We start from the raw sequence: 22,799 nt of genomic DNA on the forward strand, positions 1-22,799 counted from the left end.
ATTTCAAAGTTGAGGGACAACCATAACCTTCGGAGTAAAGTCAAGGGATCAAAATGGTCATTTTGCCAAAAGAAAAGTAAGGCAATTGCACCTCAACACGCTGACAAAAAAAAAAAATTCGTCGGCGCAACTGAAAATGGAGGAACCGAATGAAAGGAAAAGGAGCATGCAACTAAGAGGTAGTTAAGTTACTCCTTGCGCGTTTCAAATTATTGGTCGTTTTGGTTTTTCTAAATTTATAGACTTTGTTATACCCTTAGATATACTCTATGTCCAGATGCATAATAATATCTATGTATCTAGAAAAGCTAAAATGACCTATAATTTGGGACGGAGAAAGTAGGTGCATAGCTTTTCTAGGTACATAGCATTTAGTATATACGTAGATACACGTTATATCTAGATACCTAGTTTACTTATAGTTTGAAATGGAGGGAGCAGAAGAAAAGTCGCTGCTCCTGCAGCCTGCATCCCCCCTTGAAACAATTGGAACATTATATAACTATTTAAATTATTCATATTCTATATGGATACAATTGGCATAACTATGATCACACACTTGCTACAGTGACAGTGATCTACGATATAGATGCACTCTACACTACAATAATGTGAATAGCAGGAGCAAGGCCGATAACCTAGCATGCTCGCATAGGTCACGGTCCAAACTAGTAGAGGTGATCCGGAAGCTTGGGCTCAGGGATGGCCTTGAGATGGTCCACGCGCGACACGGATATCCCGAACTTCTCCTCCATGCTCAGCTCCTCCGCCACCACGCCGTCGGGGAGCCTCCAAGTGAAGCCGTGCAGCAGGTTCGCGAGAACCAGCTGCACCATCCTGAGCCCAAGGCCATGGGCGGGGCACATCCGGCGACCGGACCCGAACGGCAGCAGCTGCAGGTGCTGCCCCTTTACGTCCACCTCGCTCCCGACGAACCGCTCCGGCCTGAACTCCTCCGCAGCGTCCCCCCACACCGCCGGGTCGCGGCCGATGGCCCAGACGCTGACGAGAATGCGCGTGCCCTTGGGGATGTCGTAGCCGGCCACCGACGTGTCCTCGCGTGACACCCGTGGTACAAGGAGCGGCACCACCGGGTGAAGCCGCATGGCCTCCTTCACGACGGCGTCAAGGTAGGGGAGGCTCGGGATGTCCCCCTCTGCGACTAGGCGGTCGCGCCCGACCACGCGGTCCAGCTCCTCGGTGGCCTTGGCGAGGACGTCGGGCTTCCTGAGGAGCTCTGACATGGCCCACTCCATCGTCACCGACGAGGTGTCGGTCCCGCCGGTGATGAGCTCCTGCATCCATCGTCGTCGTGCAAGAGCAAGATGCTGTTGTTGATCTTTTACCGATGATTAGCAAGAGAATACTATGCAACTCGTTAGTCCAAAGTGTTACCAGAATGGATGCCTTGACGCCGTTGCGGTCGATGGGGACGTCGAGGCTGGGGTCGTCGGCGAGCTGCAGCAGCAGGTCGACCATGTCCTTGGGGACGAACGCCGGGCCCTCTCTCCGGCGCCGGTCGTCGTGCTCGCGGAGCACGTGCTCGACGAACGCGTCGAACATCTTGGCCAGCCTCTTCATCCTGGCGACGTACCCGTGTGGATCGAACCAGCCGAGCCACGGGACCATGTCCCCGACGTGGAGCGCGCCGTTGAGGAAGAAGATCTCCTCGATCATCCACCTGAACTCATCCGGCGTCGCGGCCGCCGCGTCGGCGCCGGCACCCTCGCCGACGTACTTCCTCCCCAGCACCATGCGCGAGACGACGTTGAGCGTCGCCATGAGCAGGTGGTCCTTTAGCACCACCGCGCCACCGCCGCCGGCGGACGCCGCGCGGAGGTCGCGGAGCATGGCGCGCACCTCGTCGGCGCGGACGCTCTCCGTCAGCCGGAGCTGCTTGGCGCTGAGGAGCTCCGTCAGCCACAGCTTGCGGAGCTGGCGCCAGTACGCGCCGTAGTGGGACCAGAGCATGCCGGAGTAGTTGTAGACGGTGTACTTGCCGCAGGCCATCCGCGGCCGGTCCAGGAACGCCAGGTCCTGGGTCCTGAGGAAGAACTCGGCGGCGTCGACGGATGAGGCGACGACGACGGGGAAGGAGCCGAAGCGGAGGAACATGAGCGGGCCGTGCCGCGCCGAGAGCTCGCGGATGGAGCGGTGCGGCAGCGGGCCGATCAGGTTCAGGTTGCCGATCACCGGCCACGGCCGGGGGCCCGGCGGGAGGTTGTGCTTGCGTGCTTGCCGCCGGTGGTGGCAGCGGAGGACGGCCGTGAGGAAGAGGACGGCGGTGGCCAGCAGGACGGTGAAGGTGGCCGCCCATGATGGGGGTACTGGTACCTCCATTATTGCAGACTGCAGAGTGCAGAGGCCACCGAAAAGCTTTGCTTGCTTGATTGATGCACTGTGGTAGACGATTTGTAGTTTTGTACGAGGGGTAATGTGTCAGATCGATGTAGACAACTCATATTTATCCCAGATATGGAAAATCTTGATTGTGCCATCGTAACTATCAGATGCGAACTAAGCGTTGCACATCGTCGACGCTTGCACGATTATCTCTCTCTTTCGCTGATTGTCCTATTGATACGATCCCGCTTGAAACAGACTCTATTCTACTTTGTCCGTTTCACAAAGTTCTACTATATTTCAGGCTAGGCTCCAAATTTGCGGGACATGCCATTTGCCATCTGAAAGACTGGAACAGAAGACTAATGACGGCATTTGATACAAGTCATCGGGTTGGTAGAAGAAGACAAATGGTGGCGTTTGATGCTGGTATGATTGCCACCTGTTTCTTTTTAAGTGGTGGCCCCTTTTGACATTTTTCATGCCACCAACTATGCTATTATACAGATGTCTGAATATTCGTAAATACATGGTTCACCTCTGCAACTTATAAATATGCTTTCGAGTTTTGGGGAGTCTTTCATGGATGCTCGACTTCGAGGAATTTATTATTAGGAGGAAAGTTGTCCATTGGGGAAGCAAACAAATTAGTTTGACAAAACCGTGTTAGTTTTTTTATGAAACAGGAGGGTTCTCCTACTGGTTATTTATTATAAATTAAGATGTACAAAGTCGCATAGGAACAATCAGAAAACAAAGAAAGAGACAAAGAAAATCATGAAAATTACAACTGCTGCCCTAGCCATATGGACATAGGGTGTTTCCTTCCTTAACTCTGAGCATAACCAGAGTAAAAATCAAAGTGAAGCGCGCCATGCAGGCTTGAACTAATGGCTGAATTCCTTTGAAAATCATATCATTACGAGCCATCCAGATACTCTAACACATGATAATAATAATATCTCCATAGAGAAAAGCACCAGTAATTGGATCCTGAAGCTGGTAAGGACCTCATAAGGTTCCTCCATATCATTAATAAACATCCCAAGGAGAATCCAGCATTCCTAAGCAAAGGGGCATCCAAGGAGTAGGTGATAGAATTTCCTCTGCTCCCCTGGAACAGATAACACAGTCACACGAAGGTAGGGCCATATTTTTCCTCTTCAGAATATTTCTTGTACTTAGTCTGTCTTTTAAAACCATGTTAGTGTTGTGGTTGTGGCAGACTTCAGTGGAGAGCCATTAGAGATGGGTAGACGTGAGATGGGGTAGGTGACTTAAGAGGATTCTGTTACCACACACTTTTTTCTTGAAACACAGTTTAGATACGTTACTTGAGAAACAAGTTTTAATACCGGGTGGGAATCTTTTTAGTACAATTTTTGCAACCGGTAATAAGAATTCGGTACTAAAAATGCCATCCAAATTCAATCTACTTGGTATTAAAACTCACCTTTAGTTTACACTACTTGAGAAACGACTTTCCATCTAGCACGTTAGTACCGGTCAAATTTAGACCCAGTAAAGATGCTTCCCCTCAGAGGTCCGGTTGATGTTACCACCCAGTACAGAAGGATCTTCCACAGATTATTTCAAAAGGAAAACATATCTTATCCAATCACATATGCTGCAAGGCTAGATGTCTCCGGTTCGAATTTCACGCACCACACACGCATATATTTCACATGAAAAATTGTGTAACTTGTGACTTACGCGTGTGTCTTGATGCTCATTATTGACACACTTTTAGTATCATTTGAATAGTATTTCCACGCATATTCTTATACTAACTCACCACTTGGCACCTAAAATAACCCCATATTCGCATATGTGTTGTGTTTTGAACCATATTGCAAAATCACAGGAAATGTGATATAAATGAAGGGTTTTTCTACAAGTTGGATTTGGACCTAGACTTTGGACGACACAAGAAGTCTACACGAGAAAGACGAGGACTAGTGCAGACCAAAAGAGGGTAGGCCGATCGGTCCAAGACCCATAGGCCGATCAGCTTGGACCAATTCACCATCCAAATGCATCCACATTCGATGAACCATCATTCCAGATGACTTAGAGGCGAAGTATGTGGTGAATTAGCAAGTCAATCTCGTGGTCAAGCTAAGGGAAACTCAAGATTGGAAGGTCAGAATGCCCTCAGAAGCAATAGATCTTGCACAAGGCATATCTCCCTCGTCTGGATTTCAATTGGGGCGAATTTGGTATCTAAATTGCATAGCTCAAAAATATCTAGAACATTCAAATAGAAAGTTTTGGCGTTTGAGGGCAGGAAGGTGGTGAAATCTTAGGCCGATTGGCCTAGCCCATTTCTGACCCCGATCAACGTGCCCTTCACCCCATGGCACCTCTGGACTATAAATATGCCCAATTTTCATCAACACACAGAATCCATCCATCAGAACTTGGCGAAACCTAGGGCATTAACCAGAGGGAGCTGATGGCCGCCATAAGTCTTTGAAGTTGTCTAGGAGATGGCTTAGGCCAAACCCTAGCCGCCATGGCCTCCCTACGTGGTTGTGCCATGGTGGAGTTCAGGAGCTAGTTATGATCATCAATGGTATGTAATCGAAGGTGATGATCTAAATACATCTATTATATGAGCAATGTTCTTCTTATCATCCGATCTGTTAGCGACTCAATGCCTCCTTTTATGCTTTCCGCTTATCATGAATATGCTTGTTCCTCAGTCTAATTCATGATTAGACTATATAGCATGCTTTATGTAATTATGGTAATTAGATCTAGTATGTTGACCCTTCTTGATAGCTAGACATGTTCATTTATGTTCGTGCCCTTAAACTGCCTACACCGATAGGGGGGATCGTGACAGGATCTGCTTCCGTGTAAGGTGGGGGGTTTTCGGGAGGTTGACTGAAGGTAGTTGTTTAAAGATTGCTTTGGATGAGATGCATGATGTACTTGCTCATTGGCTGGAACTACAACTAGAAGATGATAGGCCCTTGCTACCCTTGGTGGTGTTATATTATATATATCTATGAATGTGATCTACCCTTATTCATGGTATCAATCTTTACAACCAGTTTGCCTTCATATGCAATCTATGCTTCATGTTCGGATAGATCCATTAGACTAGATAGAAAACCCTAGCCAACTTGCTGTTGACCCACGGATTGATAAACCTTAGATGGAATACTCTAAGAGAAAAGCTACGATGATCCATTTGCTTGCGGTTCATAAATTGGTACGCTAACTGTCGTCAACAGTGTGTTGGCCTCCCGGGGCTTTAAAATATTTTTCCTTTATTATTTGGGCACAAAACATAAAATATTTTTCCTTTATTATTTGGGCACAAAACACTACAGGAAAAGTATCCCATCTCACCAACGCCGCACATATGACTGGTAAGAAATGCTTTACTTTTGAAGTATCACATGGTGGACCCATTAGTACCAGGTGGTAACATGAATCAATACTAAAACCTACCTTTTTGGAAGGGGGGATGGAAACTCTTTTTTCCTAATAGTGAAACATTTTAGTACCGGTTGATAATCACCACTACATAAATAGCTTTATTTCACCAACGGTCAATCAACCGCCGATTTTAAATGAACTGAAGGTGATGTATTTTTACTGACGGGTTTGGAGTTGTTGGGGGCATCAATAGTTAGAAACGGCGGTGATGCTATCTTTCACCGCTGGTTGGTGGCTAAAACTGGTGGTGAAAGTATCACTATCTGGTCATAAGTAAGCCCGACAGTCATAGCCTTCGGATCCGAAATATTTATCATCTCTGATTTTGACCGAAGTTACGTCCGCTCCTTCTCTCTCCTCTCACTCTTATCCATTCGCTCCCCTCCTGTCTTCCCATCCGCTTCATTCTCTCCTTTCAGGTTCTCTCTTATCCACATCTCCCTCCTCTCTCACTACACTTTTCTCCCCCAATCCGCGCATAGTCCCCGACGCCGAGCGTCGGTCGGGCCTACTCTGCTGCCCCTCCTTTCCCCCCTTTCTAATATCGGTATTAGATTGATCTGATTTTCCGGATGCTGATCACATGCCGATTTGTCTTTTTGATTCGTATGACATACGCACGGGTCATCTTCTTCGACACGAGCGCCACTCGGCATCTTTTCGGGTGGATATGTGTCGTCAGCCTACAAGAAAGTCAGTCGTCGTGCTTCGTCCATTGCTGGCGTCAACAAGCACGCAGCCGGGTCTAGTTCCCCGACCAATCTGGCAAGGCCAGGCTAGCCGGCTCTTGCCTGCCAAGGCAGGTCGCAAGCAGGGTACACGGTGCGGTACAACATGTTGCACAGCACACCCACTACAACGATGCAAAATTCCAATGAACGGGGTGACGTCAGTCAGGTGATTACATCTACGGGTCAACAACAGATTTAGTTTCAATTTCCTCCTTCAATTATTCAATTAATACTATTTTTAAACTTTGTTTATCTAATGAGATCTCCGATTCTTGTTTGGGCATGGGTCATGAGGGGGTCGGTGCACCTATATGTATAGCAATGCAACGACTCGGCACTCTTGCAGCAACTACGTTGTCAACACCTTAACCTCAAGTGCCTCATACACCGCTACGGTCTCGACTAGTTTGCTTCATTGAAAGCCGTTCGGCGACCACTCCTACCACCCAGACCCGGCATCAGCTTCGTCAACAACTGTTCACCGATGGCAGTTCACTCGGGCATGACGCTGATTCCCCGACTCGATCACGAATAAAGCTAAGTGTTATTTACAATTAAATATTTTACGGCTTCCGTATACCTACATACACCTCGGCTCCTCCATGTCTCTATGACTTTCGCCGACCGCCTTGGATCCTCTGTATCTCTGTAACTTTTGCCGACCACCTTGGTCGCACCCCGACTGCTTATACAGCTTGGTCTGTCCACTACACGGGCAGTCGGGGGCTACACCCCACGGGTGCCCAGCTCATGCTGGTGCTTTTCCGCACAGTTCGGACTGCTTTGTGGCTTGTCCATCCCTCTTAATGGTTGCTAAAGTACTTGGGTAGCACACGCCTTAATCCATGAAGCCTGACCCTCATGTGTCGCTTCCTGCTAAGCACGCTCGAGTCTGCTCGGCAACACCCCGGTAGGGTCAGGTGCTTAAATGTAATGGGCTAATTACTCAGAAAAATTACCTAGCCTACAAGAGCAGGATGCGCAAGAGTTTACTTCTACAATGAATCAAACTTCTGACTTATTCAATCATTAAATATTCTACATTATGCTACATAATGTTTGCATTGTGTTTTTACAGCTTAGAAACTACTCGGCGTGCCTCCTGCCGCTCGGCCGACCTCTCTGGATCGGGCAGGAGGTGACTCGGTGCACTTCTGCCACTAGGCCGACCTCCTAGGCTCGGGGGCTCAGGGTGGGAGGCGACTCGGCGTGCCTCCTGCCATTCAGCCGACCACCCAGGCTCGAGGGCTCGGGGCGGGAGGCAACTCAGCATGCTTTCGCAACGTGGCTGGCTCCTAGCCTCAAGGGCTGAGCACCGCAGACAACTCGGCATGCCTCCTGCCATGAGCCGACCTCCCAGGCTCGGGGGCTGGGTACAGGAGGCGACTCGACGCGCTTCCAAAGCTCAGCCAGCTCCCAGGCTAGGGGGTTGGACGCAGGATCTCATTAGACGTGCGTCCATGGTGTTTACTCAAGGAAGAGACTACGAGATCAAGGATTTTTCTTTGAGCATTGCGCAGCTTCTCGGCAACCAGACGACGAAAGCACTCGGGCGAAGCTTATCCAACTCGGCATTTGTGTCGGGTTGCTGTTCAACTCCACAGTGCTCGGGGCTACAGTTGGCGCGCCTGGTAGGGGCGATTGTGAGATCCTCCCCAATGAGCTCGATGGCATCTCGCCCCAGCGTCAACTTCCCCGAGAGCATGAAGGACATCCTCGCCAACCCGATCTAGCTTCACTTCGGGACCATGCCGGCGGATCCCGATTCCACCGCTTCCTCCATCGACTCGGCATCCATTGCCAGCTCGGCGTCCATTGGATCTACGCTAGCAGAACAAGACCTCCACCCAAGGATCATCGCGCCGCTTGCCCAGCAGGTCGGCAATCTCTCTCTCAGAGAGGGTAGCACACATCCTCACTGCAACCCGCCCACCCACACCCTCCGACCTGATCGCAGGGCTAGATTGCATCAACAATACCATTGCTGAGTGCATCAACCTCTTCGAGATGGCACTACGCCCAACAAGGTCAACGCAGGGTCCTTCCCACGTCCCTTTTGGTCTGAGGAACTCGGCTACCGTGTTTTCCGCGAAACTTGCGCAGTCTCTTCAGATCCATTTCGAAGACCCATCCTGACCCACCTAGTTTCTGAACTGTGGCGAGTTCCAGATCCCCCGCATCGTCTTGACTCCAAACCCTTATGGAGACGACGTCGAGAACAACTCCACCACGCCAGATCGCGAAGCCTTCGTGGTGTCCGCCGATGATCCACCCATGGATGGCACAACCTCTTCTCATGAAGAAGGTTGCAATGCCAAGAATCAGGACCGTGCAGTACGATGCCAACAGGAACAAGCCGACACCCAGCAATGCCAGCAACCTGATCATGGTGATGTTTAACGTCATCTTGCGCATGGTGCTCGGCAGGAAGTACATCGGCGAGGGGGCCGGCACCGATGCCGCCACGACGCCGGAGGAGTTCAGGTGGATGATTGAGGAGATCTTCTTCCTCAACGACGTGCTCCACATCGGGGGCATGTTCCCAAGGCTAGGCTGGTTTGACCTGCACGGGTACGTCGGCAGGATGAAGAGAGGTCGTCCAAGATATTTGACGCGTTTGTCGAGCACGACGACCGACGGCGGCGAGAGGGCCCGACGTTTGTCCCCAAGGACATGGTTGACCTGGTGGTGCAGCTCGCCAACAACCCCAGCCTAGATGTCCCCATCGACTGCGACGGTGTCAAGGCTTTTAAAGGATAGATATGTTTCTTCTAAAGAGTATTGTGGAAACACGTCAAAAGAATATAAGGGATATGGGTATCCCATGAGTCCCCACCAACCAGGCTACTGGCCGGCCCTGGCAAGTTGGCCCGTCCGACCATAACATGCGGGCTAAGAATGTGAAGATACTTGGAGCACAAGTCAAGGAGGCCGGGCGATTCAAATCAGCCCGAATATTGCGGGATAGTTGTTGTAATCCGACTCAGATTGCTTTCCATGTAACAACCGACTAGGTTAGATTCAAACCGACTTGTAACTCTAGGTCGTCAGCCTATATAAGGCGGCCAAGGGCGCCTCCCGAGGGCATCCCATCCGATCTCAACTCTCTGCATACCATACCATCAATACAATCAAGCAAAACACATGATGTAGGGTATTACTCTCCGAAGGCCCGAACCTATCTAAACTTTCATGTTCTCGTGATTACCTTCAAGTTCTTAGTCTCACAATCCTCCCTGCCTACAAAATAACCATTTGGGTAACCCCCTGGTGGATTGCCGGGTTACTAAATCTGACAAAACATGATGACATTGGATACATAGATGCATTGGCTAAACCTTGAGCAGCAGATAGATCTTGTATAGATCGAGAAGGTTTAAACCATCTGTGCCTTGTATCACACATTGTAATCAAATTCTTGTAATTTGTTGGGAATTTCCCCTATCATGCAGCCGTGCGCATGCCTAGGTAGGCAGCCATGTTCACATAATTACCATTACATCTTTCATGGTATCAGAGCTACTTCCTCAAAATACATCTACTACCATGCCCTCCAGTTCCTCATCATCATCGTCAAGTGCTCTCGGGCCGCCCGTCTCCGAGAAGCTCACGTGAGAGAACTTCATCCTTTAAAAGGCCCAGGTGTTGCCACCGTCCAGGGGTGCTCGTCTCCTCGGCATCCTTGACGTCTCAATTCCAGCACCACCAAAAACAATCCATGATGATAAGAAGAACGACGTCTTCAACCTGACATACGAGATCCGGCTGGTGCTGGACCTGCAGGCACTCGGCCATCTTGTCAACTCCCTGTCGTCCACAGTGTTGGCTCAGGTAGCTACGTTGACATCGTCGTCCGAAGTTTGGGCGGCATTGGAAGACATGTACTCGGCACAATCATGTGCACGAGTAACCAATCTACGGATGCAACTTGCAATCCTAAAGAAGGGAAGCATGAACATCGCGACATACTTCAACAAGATGAAGGCCATAGGAGATGAAATTGCTGCTGCGGGGAAACCTATCGACAATGATGAATGATATCTTTTATTTTGAATGGCCTTGATTTTGAATACAATCCCATTGTCTCCTCTATCTTGGGCCGGAGATCCCATCTCTATCAATGACCTTTATGCTCAAGTCATGGCATATGAGATGTACCTGGACATGTTTGATCAATGTTCAGGTGGTCACTACCAATCCTCGGCGAATTCAACTTCTAGAGATTGAGGAGGCTTCAACTCTCGTGGCCTTTATGGATCCAGTGGAAGTTGCAGGCGAGGGATAGGCAGCCGCAGCTCTGGAGGGCGTGGCAATTTCTCCAACAATAGCAACTCCTCCAATAGCAACTTCAGATTTAGAGGACAGTCAAACAGACCCTGGTGTCAGATCTGCGGCAGGAACAATCACACCGCTCTTTAATGTTCGCACAGATTTGAAGAAGATTTCCAGTCATCAAATAACAGCAAGTCAAGCTCTGCCGCCTATGGTGTTGATACTAACTAGTATATGGACAGCAGTGCGACTGATCATATTACCAGTGAATTGGACAAGATGACAGTATGTGACAAGTATGGTGGCCATGATCAAGTCCATACAACGAATGGTTTAGGTATGAAAATTAGAAGTATTGGTCATTCAACTTTACATACCCCAGCTCGCAATCTTTTATTGAAAAATATCTTGCATGTCCCTAGCGCTCATAAAAGTCTTGCTTCAGTTCGTTGTTTTGCCTCTGATAATAATATATTCCTCAAATCTCATCCAAATTTTTTCCTCATCAAGGACTAGGCAACAAAGAAAACTCTTCATCAAGGCAGGTGTGAAGGAAGCCTTTATCCCTTAGTTTCAAGCTCTTCTGAAGCAAGCACAAGTAAAGTAGCGTTTGGAGTCAATAAGCCGTCCGTGTATAGGTGGCATAGTCGTTTGGATCATCCATCTTTTCCTATTGTTAGGCATGTTCTAAAGAACAATAAATTGTCATTTCTAGATGATACTAGTAGTAACTCAATTTGTGATCCTTGTCAAAGAGCCAAGAGCCATCAATTACCTTATGCAAATTCAAATAATGTGTCTACTTTTCCTCTCCAATTGATTCATTCTGACATATGGGGTCCAGCTCCAGAATCTGTTGGTAGACATACATACTATGTGAGCTTTATTAATGACTATAGTAAATATACATGGATCTATTTGCTTCAAAATAAGTCTAAAGTTTTCCAAGTCTTCCAAAATTTCCAAAACCTTGTTGAGCGAAGTTTGATAGGAAAATTTTATTCATGCAAACAGATTGGGGAGGAGAGTATGAGGGATTGCATTCCTTTTCAAGAAAATTGGCATCTCCCATAGAGTTTCATGTCCTCATGCTCACCAACAAAATAGTTCTTGAGAAATAAAACATAGACATATAGTAGAGGTTGGGCTTGCTCTTCTTGCAAATGCATCGATACCCTTAAAATTTTGGGATGAAGCTTTCCTAACCGCAACTTATTTGATTAATCTTTTGCCTAGAAAAATCATCAATTATCACACGCCAGTAGATCTCCTTCTTCAAGAAAAACCCAAGTATGCTTCTCATCGTGTCTTTGGGTGTGCATGTTGGCCAAATCTTAGGCCTTTCAGCACAAGAAAACTTGCTTTCCGCTCAAAAAGATGTGCCTTTATTGGTTATAGCTCTATTCACAAAGGATTCAAGAGTCTTGATATTCCTACTGGTCGTGTGTATATCTCTCGTGATGTAATCTTTGATGAATCTGTTTTCCCTTTTGAAACTCTCCATGAAAACACTGGTGCTCATCTTCGTCAAGAAATTCTTCTTTTACCAGGTCATCTTTTGAATAATAGCTTCGGGGATGTAAGTTGCAATACCAATACTACTGATGATCATAACCCAAATCGTTGCTCTAGTGTTGTGTCACATGTGCAAGAGCAACCTGGAGAATATTTGGCGCAAAATGATGCCTGGATTGCTCAAAATGGGCAAGAAATAGGAGGTCTTCCATACGATAATTGGAATCCTGCTGGCACTGGAACCGGAGATGATGCACCGGCGCCTGCAAGCCCTGAATCCCACGGGGATTTCCCTGCCATCCGTCAGACACCGTCTCCGCGCACGCCGCACCCTGCGCCTGACGAGCCGCGTGGCGGGTCGCAACAGGCGGGCCAGTCGAGTCAAGCGGGCCGTGCCGCGCCAAGCCAGCTGCGACAGGCGGGAAGCAGCCCTGAGTCACCGCGTCGAGCGTAGGGACAGGCCGACTCCATGCCCGCCCTCAGCACCGCGCCCACACCGCATGCAACGTCCGCCTCGGAGTTAGCGAAGATCCTTCCCCTGGGATCTTCTGCGAACACTACTCCGGATTTAACTTCAGCAACACCAAATACTCCTCAACCAAGGACAAGATCTCAAAGTGGCATTGTTAAACAAAAGCAATATACTGATGGGACTATTAGATATGGTTTCTTTTCTTCTATAGGAGAGCCACATAGTCTACAGGAAGCACTTGGGGATCACAAATGGACAAAAGCAATGGAAGAGGAGCTTATGGCACTTCACAAGAATAAGACTTGGCACTTGGTTCTTCCCTCTAAAGGTAACAATCTCATTGATTGTAAGTGGGTGTATAAATTAAAGCGGAAAGCTGATGGGAATATAGATCGTTATAAATCAAGATTGGTCGCTAAAGGGTTTAAACAAAGATATGGTATTGATTATGAAGATACTTTTAGTCATGTTGTGAAGATAGCTATTGTTCGACTTGTGCTAACTATAGCAGTCTCAAGAGGCTGGTGTTTGAGGCAGCTAGATGTACAAAATGCGTTTCTTCATGGTGTTCTTGAGGAAGAGGTTTACATGAGACAACCTCCAGGCTTTGAGGATGCAAAATTTCCAAACTATGTTTGTAAGTTGGATAAAGCTATTTATGGGTTAAAACAAGCTCCGAGGGCCTGGTATTTAAGGTTGAGCTCAAAATTACTTGATCTTGGGTTTAGAACATCCAAGTCTGATGCATCATTGTTTATCTACTCCAAGTTGAATACAACTATATTTATGTTTATATATGTTGATGATATCATAGTAACAGGGTCATCTATGGATGCGGTTTTAGCATTACTTAAAGATCTACGAGCAGATTTTTCTCTTAAAGATTTGGGAAATCTGAATTATTTTCTTCGCATTGAAGTCAAACCAACTCAGAGAGGCATTATATTATCACAAACAAAGTATGCTTTGGATGTGTTCAAGAGAGTTGGCATGACAAATTGTAAGTCTTCTTCAACTCCTTTGGCAGCCTTAGAAAAATTATTCTGTCAAGATGTCACTTTATTATCATTAGAAGATGGTATAAGATATCGTAGTATTGTTGGGGCCTTGCAGTATTTACCGCTCAAACGTCCTGATTTAGCTTTTGTTGTTAATAAAGTGTGTCAATTTCTGCATGCTCCTACAGCTGTTCATTGGGCGGCTGTTAAAAGAATTCTGAGGTATGTGAAAGGGACACTGAATATTGGGCTTGAGATAAGTCATCCTCTACTTTGATAAGTGCTTTTTCTGAGTCGGATTGGGCTAGTAGCATTGATGATAGACGGTCCACTGGTGGATTTGCTGTTTTATTTTGGTCCGAATTTAATCTCGTGGAGTGCTAGGAAACAGGCAACTGTGTCTAGATTAAGTACTGAAGCAGAGTATAAATCATTGGCCAATGCTACAGCTAAAACTATTTGGGTAGAAGCATTACTGTCTGAATTGGACGTGAAATTAAAGGAACCACCTTGCCTATGGTGTGACAATCTTGGTGCAACTTATTTGTCAGCTAATCCTATCTTTCATGCACGAGCTAAACATATTGAGATTGACTTTCGTTTTGTAAGAGAAAGGGTAGCAAGGAAGCAGTTAGAGATTCGCTTTATTCCATCTAAAGATTAGTTGGCTGGTTTCACCAAGGCGCTTCCAGCTAGGGAGTTCGAAAAATTCAAAGTCAATCTAAACCTCAGAAGTAAGCCCGATTAAGATTGAGGGAGGCTGTTAAAGAATAGATATGTTTCTTGTAAAGAGTCTTGTGTAAATACGTCAAATGAACGTGATGACATTGGATACATAGATGCATTGGTTAAACCTCGAGCAACAGATAGATCTTGTATAGATGGAGAAGGTTTAAACCATCTGTGTTTTGTATCACACGTGTAATCAAACTCTTGTAATTTGTTGGGAATTTCCCCTATATTAACATGTAGCCGTGCACATACCTAGGTTGGCAGCTACATTCACCTAATTACCATTACATTTTCCAAGGCATCCGTCCAGGTAACCCACGCATTAGACTGACACAATTTGTAATAAATTGGCAACCATCTGTAAATTGTAATGGGTTGATCAACAAAGTTTAAGCCTTAATAAGCCTCTGAGTGCACAACGACGCATTGTAACAGGAGCTCATCACCAGCGGCACGGAGACCGCTTCTGTGACAGTGGAGTGGGCCATGTCGAAGCTCCTAAGGAAGCCCCAAGTCCTCGCCAAGGCCACCGAGCAGCTGGACCGCATCGTCGGCCGCGACCTGCGGTCACGGAGGGGACATCCCGAGCCTCCCCTACTTGGATGTCGGTAGGCCATGTGGCTTCACCCGGTGGTGTCGCTCCTGATACCACGGGTGTCCCATGAGGACACGTCGGTGGCCGGCTACGACATCCCCAAGGGTACGTGCATTCTCGTCAGCGTCTGGGCCATCAATTGCGACCCGGCGGTGTGGGGGGATGCTGCGAAGAAGTTCAGAGTTTAGGGTTCGTCGGGAGCCAGGTGGACATGAAGGGGCAGTACATGCAGCTGCTGCCGTTCGGATCTGATCGCCGGAAGTGCCCTGCTCATGTGGGCTAGGGATGGTGCAGCTGGTCCTCGCGAACCTGTTGCATGGCTTCGCGTGGAGGCTCACCGATGGTGTGGCGCTGGAGAAGCTGAGCATGGAGGAGAAGTTCGGGATACACGTGTCACGCTTGGACCATCTCAAGGCCATCCACTGGTAGAGAATTAGCCTTTAGTCCCGGTTGGTAAGGTGCAAATCTCCCGAAAATCCATCCGGGATAAACCAATCGGGACAAAAGGGGGATCCTTTTATCCCGGGTCACTCAACCGGGACAAAAGACCCCACCGGGATAAGGAGGCCCCCCACACGCGCATGTCGCAAGTCACAAGTCACGCGATTTTTCACGCGAAATATGCACGTGCGCGCTGCGTGGGATTCGAACCCACAACCTCCAGCCTCGCGCGTAGCTTCCTTGCCATCCCACTTACACAGCACATCTGACTATATAGGGATGCAATCCTTTTGTATTAACTCGTGGGGGACCCTTTTATCCCGGTTGGAAACACCAACCGGGATAAAAGACCCCCCTTTTATCCCGGCTGGTATTACAAACCGGGATAAAAGGCTCTCGACCCTTTTATCCCGGTTGGTGTTACCAACCAGGATAAAAGACCGTTGGTGTTTCAAACCGGGATAAAATGTCTCTCAGGGTCTTTTTTTTTCACTAGCCTTTGCAACCGGGATAAAAGGTCCTGGTTGGTGAGCCCCCCACCAGTGACCGAACTTTAGTCCCGGTTAGTGAACCTTTTGTCCTGGACCAACTTTAAACGGGATAAAATGGGGCGCATGGAAGGTGAATTCTCTACTGGTGATCCCTAAGCCCAAGCTTCCGGATCACCTCTACTAGTTCACGCCATGAACCATGCGCGCATGCTTGGTTACGCCCAAATGCAGATTGCGGTGTAGAGTGCACATATATCATATACTAAGCCATTTTCGTTGTTTTCTACAATAGAACTTTTATGTGCAAATGACTAAGTGATCATTTTCTTATACTTGGACAATTTCATATATACAACTTATTTATTTATTCTTCAATTTCCAGCAGGACAAGTGGCTGGAAACGTTCTGAACCAGCGGTCATTTTCACAAGCCATGCGTCCTTAACGCAATAGGTACAATAATCCTAACTGGGCTTAACAGAACACGACTTCATCCACGGACTTGGTTGGATTCATTCCATGTTGGGAAGAGTCACGGGTCGGGCCGGGTCGCATTTCGGCTGAGCTTGGGCCAATTGAACGAGGCCTAAAGCTAGTGACTAGTGAGTGAACTTTTGGAGCTCTGCTACGTGATCGCGTCGCCTGATTGCAACAACTGAATCCAATCGTTTATATTTCCGGTTGGGTTATGATATATATTGTTGGCTCAACGCCTCAACCTAAAGCATTGCGTTTCGTTTCTTGGAAAAGGGTTCAAGAACGCAGGATCAGAAAGGAAGAATAGCCTCCAACGGTGAAGCTTCGTCTCCCGCAGGTCCTCGTCGTGGTACTCGCCGCTCTCCCCCTTCCCCGGTATACCCGCAGCGGCAACGCCGTCGCCGCGGTTGCGGTGCACGTTGCCGGCGCCGCGGAGATGCATGGCAGCGGTCGTTCCGGAGGCTCGTCGTCGCCGCGCCGAAGCCGGTGCCAGCCAAGAACGCCAGGCCGTACTTGTAGAACGCCATGTATCGATCACGTTGGTTGATCGATTGACAGGGGGAGATCGAATTGAACGCCTTCGATCAGGCTCTAAAGCTGGTAGCTCTCGATCTGAGTTCGCTGCAACCTCGCTCAGATTGACTCTGATGGATGGATGGATGAGCAGAAACGAAGATGATGAGCAAACGTTGTCTTCGCTCAGATTGACTCTGATGACCGACGGGGTGTAAATAAAGTTCGGAACGGATTATTATTTTAAAAAAAGAGTTAAGATAAAAAATGGTAATGACTAGTAGATATCTACACATATCTACTGTTCATTTTCTTGTCCACGCGTGATCCAGAAACTTATCCTCTGCCCCGTGGCCTCCGACTGCCCAGCACTCCAGCAGCCATTGCACATCTTCCTCCTCTTCCTCTCGAATCCTCTCGGAGCCCGCAAGGTAGGTTTGGGATTTCGATTTTCGGTTGCCGACGGGCTTAAAGGAGATGGCCGTCGGCGGCTACGGGGTCGCCGCCGACCGGGCGGTGGTGGACGGAGCGCGGCTCTCAAGCGCCGATCTGTTGAATACATCGGGTGCACAAGTAATTTCATCCCATTTCCCTCTCTATTTCGCTTGCAACTCGCTTCGTAGGCTGGTATCTGTTCTAATCCCCTTCCAATTTGTGTGCACGCCGACCACGAGGGCTTGCAGATGAGAGGTAGCTTCTTTCGCTAACGAGGGGTCCAATCCCCACCGCGACACGCACTGGTGAATGGAGGTCAGCTCGTTGGCACGGATTCTGTCGTCCCTATCAGGTGCGCAAGTAATTTCATCTCATTCCTTCTAGGCAGTTTAGACCCTCGTCTAGGGTTCGGAGGCTCGTCATTTTTTATCTGCATGTCCATCTCGAAGTCATGAGCTTGTGAAATGTCTAGGGACATGATTCATGGCTAATTTTTTAGTCTGGCTACGCTTAGACAATTTGCTTGCTTACTAGTTCCATTAACACAACTTCACAAGTATCCAGTAGGTATTCCGATAATTTTTGGGCACACCAATTTTACCAGGGACTTGACTTTCTGCACAGATATGTGTTCTCTGTGATGTAACCTGTGATTCACGTCAATCATTATTCCAAATTGTGGTTAACTGGCCTGCGACATAAGATGACTACAATGATTTCTATGCTAGTCCTATGCTGGTATAGTGATATGTCAGATTACTATCTCATATATGTTATTTTATTATTAGCAATATCTAGTGTAAGAGTACTAGCTTATGGTGTGTTATTTAACTGAAAAGACTCGTAATAGGCATCTAAAATGCTTAATTGATATCATTAAGATGCGTACTTAATATTAACTAAAATGATTTATGGTAGGTTGCTTTATGATATTACTAAAGAATTTTCCTTTGATCATTAATTGATTACGTGATCAGTATTGAAAATCTGGTATATGCAAGCATGCATTTTTCATATGCAGTTCCTTATGTATAGACCAAGCACTTTGTGGTGGGGAAATAATTTCTCATCATTACTATTTGTGGTAAAAAAAATTCTTATTAATCCCCTCTTTTTGCTCTATGCAGTACGCCATGGGAACTGCAATGGTTCATATATCGATGCTCGTACTTATCATTTCCGAAGTATGTTCTATTTTATCACCTAACATCTCAATATTGTTCACCTGGCAAATTCTAAATATTTTCATGTAGACTGCCATATTATTTCAAAATGCACATACTCTAGGTGATGCTTGTAACTAAAAAAGAGCTTGAATTAGGAAACGTTATGCATTGCATCCATACAGTAGTTCAGTACTATATCTTAGGGGGTGTTTGATTCCAGTTGCTTATTTTTAGCACATGTCATATTAAATGTTTAGATACTAATTAGGAGTATTAAACGTAGACTATTTACAAAACCCATTACACAGATGGAGGCTAAATGACGAGACGAATCTATTAAGTCTAATTAGTCCATGATTTGACAATGTGCTGCTACAGTAAATATTTGCTAATGATGGATTAATTAGGCTTAATAGATTCATCTCGTCGTTTAGCCTCCATCTGCGTAGTTAGTTTTATAATTAACTCATATTTAGTCCTCCTAATTAGCCTCCGAATATTCGATGTGACACGGACTAAACTTTAGCTCAAGGAACCAAACGCCCCCTTAGGGGAAATCTGCCTAGTGAGTGTAGACTTCATATGCTGCTATAGGGTTTTGATTTTTTCCTTTTTTGGAAAAAGTTCAAATACTTCCTTCAAGTATAGCGAAAGTCTAGATAGCCCCCTAAACTATGTTTTGGTTCAATTTACCATCTAAACTATAGTATTTGGTTCAACTTACCCCATAATGCAATTTGTTCTTTTTGTTTCTTTATACACAAGTTGAATTTTAATTTGAGACTTTGTAGGATGGTAGTGGACATCATAATCTATATTAAAAAATATTTTATGAATCTTTACTCATTATTTTTTATGTAATTTTGTATCTCAAGGATAAATTTTATTATTAAACATCCTACCTATGAAAATAATGATGAAAAATTCATGATATATTTTTCTAACGTGTCTTATGATATCTGCTACCATCTTGCAAAATTTGAACTTAAGACTCCACTTATGCATGGAGAAACAAAAAAGACAAATTATGTTAAGGGGTAAATTGAACCAAATGGCATAGTTTAAGGGGTAAACTGAACCAAGAAATACTTTAGGAGGTTATCCAGACTTTGGTTATACTTGAGGGGAGTAATTTGAACTTTTTCCTTTTTTATCATAACTACCAGGTTATCAAAATGTTAGAATATTATAGGATTTCTAAATCTGTTAGCTCGAAATAGTTGCCAAGTCCATATGCATTTCTTGCGTATAGTCCAAACACTTTCTGTCAAATATCAAAGTATTTGTATTCCCAAATGATCGTAAGCATCTTAATAGCATCTAATAGGCACTTAAATAATATACGGTAAGCATTTCAGCTGTCCATTTTAAGTAGTTTTCTCATACATTTGTTCACAGTTAAAGTGCTATTCTTAGCCAGGCAAAAAGTGTTGTTCTCAGTTAGTAAAAATATTATTCTTAGTCAAACCACTATTATTAGTTAGGGAAATTAATTTTTTAGTTGGGTAATTGTTTTGCTAAGAACAAGCAAAACAATGCATTTGCCTAGGAAAGTTTCTGATTAATATATTTGGAGTGGATCTGTTGATTATCGGGATACACAAGGTAGTTCTTCACCCCATCCAACTTTTTTTTTTGCTATTTTTATAATTTGCTACTAGCTGCTAACTGATTAGATCTTTTTTTTCCTCATTGTATGGCAGGTCATGAAAGGAGTCGTGAGATGCACAGCACCATGAGTCATGATGTTCAATTTTGCATGTGAAGTAAATGTAGATTTTAGCAGAGGAGGGGGAGGGAAATCTGTTTGTGTAATTAGACTTTATAAACCAAATTGCACGCAGTTCTGAATTATACAAACATTAGGTATAAAATTGCATGTTAGCTTTTGTGGTTTCTGGGAAAACTTGCGTTGGTCTGCTGGGCATCACCGGTGCAGCACTTCAGCCTTTGGGTGTGCAGAAAAGGCTGCAATGGCAGTTTTTTTTCCAAAAAAGGGAAGCGGACAAAATGTTCACGCCTCTAGTTGCCATAAAAGGAACGGCCGTACGTTAGCCGGGTCCATAAAAAATTCGGCAGATGAAGGTGTGATTCATCTCGCATAAAAAAAAACGCAACGACAGTAATTTCTTTCATTTTATTCATTTTATTTCATGAACTCCTGTAAAAATTAGTCGTGTAGACTCCTTCTAGTAGAATCTATCTACCCGATTCGAGCCTCTAACTCAGCGTGTTTCTTCGAATTACAACTAACTAACTTGTACGCGATATGCCCGTTAACAGTGAGGTTCATGCAGTGGCATCAGCCTTCGGATCTGTTGGCCAAGTCTCTTGAAAATATTTATATACATGTATCTACGTAGAGTGTAATGTACACACATGCATGTGAGCGTTTAATTTGCGTTACCATATTTGAAAAAAAAAATAGTCCAGAACCAACTAATGATCTATATAGTCAAGAATATGGAGCTTATTAAGTAGGTAACAGCTCTTCGTGTTGTAGAACATTAGACACACAACGTACTTAATTATTGCTCTGCTCCCATTTATTCCAAAAATAAAATATGTTAAGTATTCTCACAAAACATATATGAAGTAGTACAATACATACACATGGCCTCCGTACAAACAACACATTATTACAGCCTTACAAAGCACACACACACAAGCTAAGCATTAGCAAGTGCCAACAATGTAATTGGACATGCTGAGCACTGGAAATCAGAAGTGGCAACAGCAGAAGCTGGCTTCTTGTTCTTCTTCACGGCGCGGTACTCGCCTTCCTCCGTGTCCCTGTGCCCACAGTGTCGAACGCAGGATTTTAAAATTGAGTGTACATAGAGTAGACAATAATTGCTCCACCAAATACTGATCCTAATGTCTCTGCGGACAGCCGACCGGACCACCCTGAGCTCAATCGCGCTGCCCTCCGCTAGAGCTTGACCACACTGCCCCCTTGTGCTCTTCGCCCGTGACGTGATTTCGACCTGGCCACCCGTGCGCTCGCCCGAACGAGACGAAAGGGCATACAGGGAGGCAAGGTAACGCCAAGATCATAGTCATCCGTGCGGCGATTCCAACCCCATCAGCACAACGTCTACTGTTGCGGACTGTGAAACAATCCGTCCCATTTCTTTCTATCTATCCTACTAAACAAAGAAACTAGGACCGTCCCATCCCGTGAAGAACCAACCCATCCAAAAAATAAGATGACGTCACATCTTGTACTCAAATTAAACACATACTTAGCTTCTTTTTTTAAAGGTCATTGCCAAGATCTTAAATATTTAAACACTTAATAGGAAAAAAGAACGGGGAATTAGGGAGGGGTTTGCAGGCGTCCTAGGAAAACCAATGATGCAACAGCACCTTCGTACGGCCAGCACAAAGTAGTCTAGCTCAACAAAGAGGGATGCTAGAACGCTTTGGAGCTTTTGAGCAGGTTATTTCTCTTGTTTGAGCTTAAGTATATATACAATTGTACCCAAATATGAATATACATGTGTATGTATGCTAAGTATATTTTTTATCTACATTATTGGGTTCGCCCCTGCCTGCCCACATCGCTGCTGGGGCGGAAGTGACCCGGCGCCCCAGATCATCGCCACCGTCACGGTGGCCACCGCCCCAGTGCCGGCGCCAGCAGGGGCCGTGGCGGCGGCGGTCGCAGCAGCGCTCTCTGCGGTGCGCCATGGCGGCCCCGAACCCGGCGCCGGCGAGGAAGATGAACCCGTACTTGAACAGCACCATGGATTGCTCCGATCCCAAAACTTGTAAAAGTGAAAATACTTCAGACAGCACAGGTCAGGTAAAGCTCCCTGCTGTGCGTACGTCTTTCGTTTGCTACGAACTCACTGGTGAGCTTCTCTAACTTTTATAGTGAAGTGTATGGGTAGGCTGCCGGTCTCTGCTTCTGGCTTTGCTAACTTGGTCCCTCGTGCAAGAAATAAAGCTGAAATACCAACGTGGACAACAAGTACCCTCTTTGGTCTTTGCCTGGCACTTCCAAATGTTGAGTCGTTGACCTTGGAAAAATCAAATGTGGACGAGACGGATTGAACTTTCATTTTAGGCCCAGAGAAAAGGCTGATTGGGCTGGGCCACGCATTGTTATTTGTGGACTACCAACCGCCTCGGAATATGCTGCAAGCCCAGGAGTCCTCCGGGCA

The 22,799-nt window shown here is 46.2% G+C and overlaps 1 protein-coding gene, 1 long non-coding RNA gene and 1 pseudogene across 3 annotated transcripts; 2 read left to right on the plus strand and 1 right to left on the minus strand.

Annotated features, from left to right (window-relative positions):
• Positions 1-477: 477 nt before the first annotated feature.
• On the minus strand, positions 478-2,416 carry LOC101769389 (cytochrome P450 71A1). The gene is made up of 2 exons (XM_012846970.2): positions 1,396-2,416; positions 478-1,295 (listed from the first exon to the last, which is right to left on the minus strand). The coding sequence occupies exons 1-2, from the start codon at positions 2,338-2,340 to the stop codon at positions 669-671; spliced, it is 1,572 nt and encodes a 523-aa protein (XP_012702424.1). The 5' UTR covers positions 2,341-2,416; the 3' UTR covers positions 478-668.
• A 6,371-nt stretch (positions 2,417-8,787) lies between these two features.
• Positions 8,788-16,224, plus strand: LOC101779526 (annotated as a pseudogene).
• A 1,138-nt stretch (positions 16,225-17,362) lies between these two features.
• Positions 17,363-20,536, plus strand: LOC101769794. 2 transcript variants are annotated; one of them, XR_215368.3, is made up of 3 exons: positions 17,363-17,816; positions 18,592-18,648; positions 20,334-20,536. It is a non-coding gene; the product is annotated as an uncharacterized LOC101769794 (long non-coding RNA). The 2 variants fall into 2 exon arrangements; XR_002678109.1 differs by lacking the exon at positions 20,334-20,536 and having other exon boundaries at positions 17,363-17,602; positions 17,713-17,816; positions 18,592-18,940.
• Positions 20,537-22,799: the final 2,263 nt, after the last annotated feature.

The sequence above is a fragment of the Setaria italica genome, chromosome VI, assembly GCF_000263155.2.
Source record: "Setaria italica strain Yugu1 chromosome VI, Setaria_italica_v2.0, whole genome shotgun sequence".
Lineage (NCBI taxonomy): Eukaryota > Viridiplantae > Streptophyta > Magnoliopsida > Poales > Poaceae > Setaria > Setaria italica.

Coding starts and splice junctions, on each gene's coding strand:
- LOC101769389 (XM_012846970.2), bottom strand. CDS start 2,340: ATGGAGGTACCAGTACCCCCATCATGGGCGGCCACCTTCACCGTCCTG. Junction 1,296..1,395: donor GCGTCAAGGCATCCATTCTG/GTAACACTTTGG, acceptor CGATGGATGCAG/GAGCTCATCACCGGCGGGAC.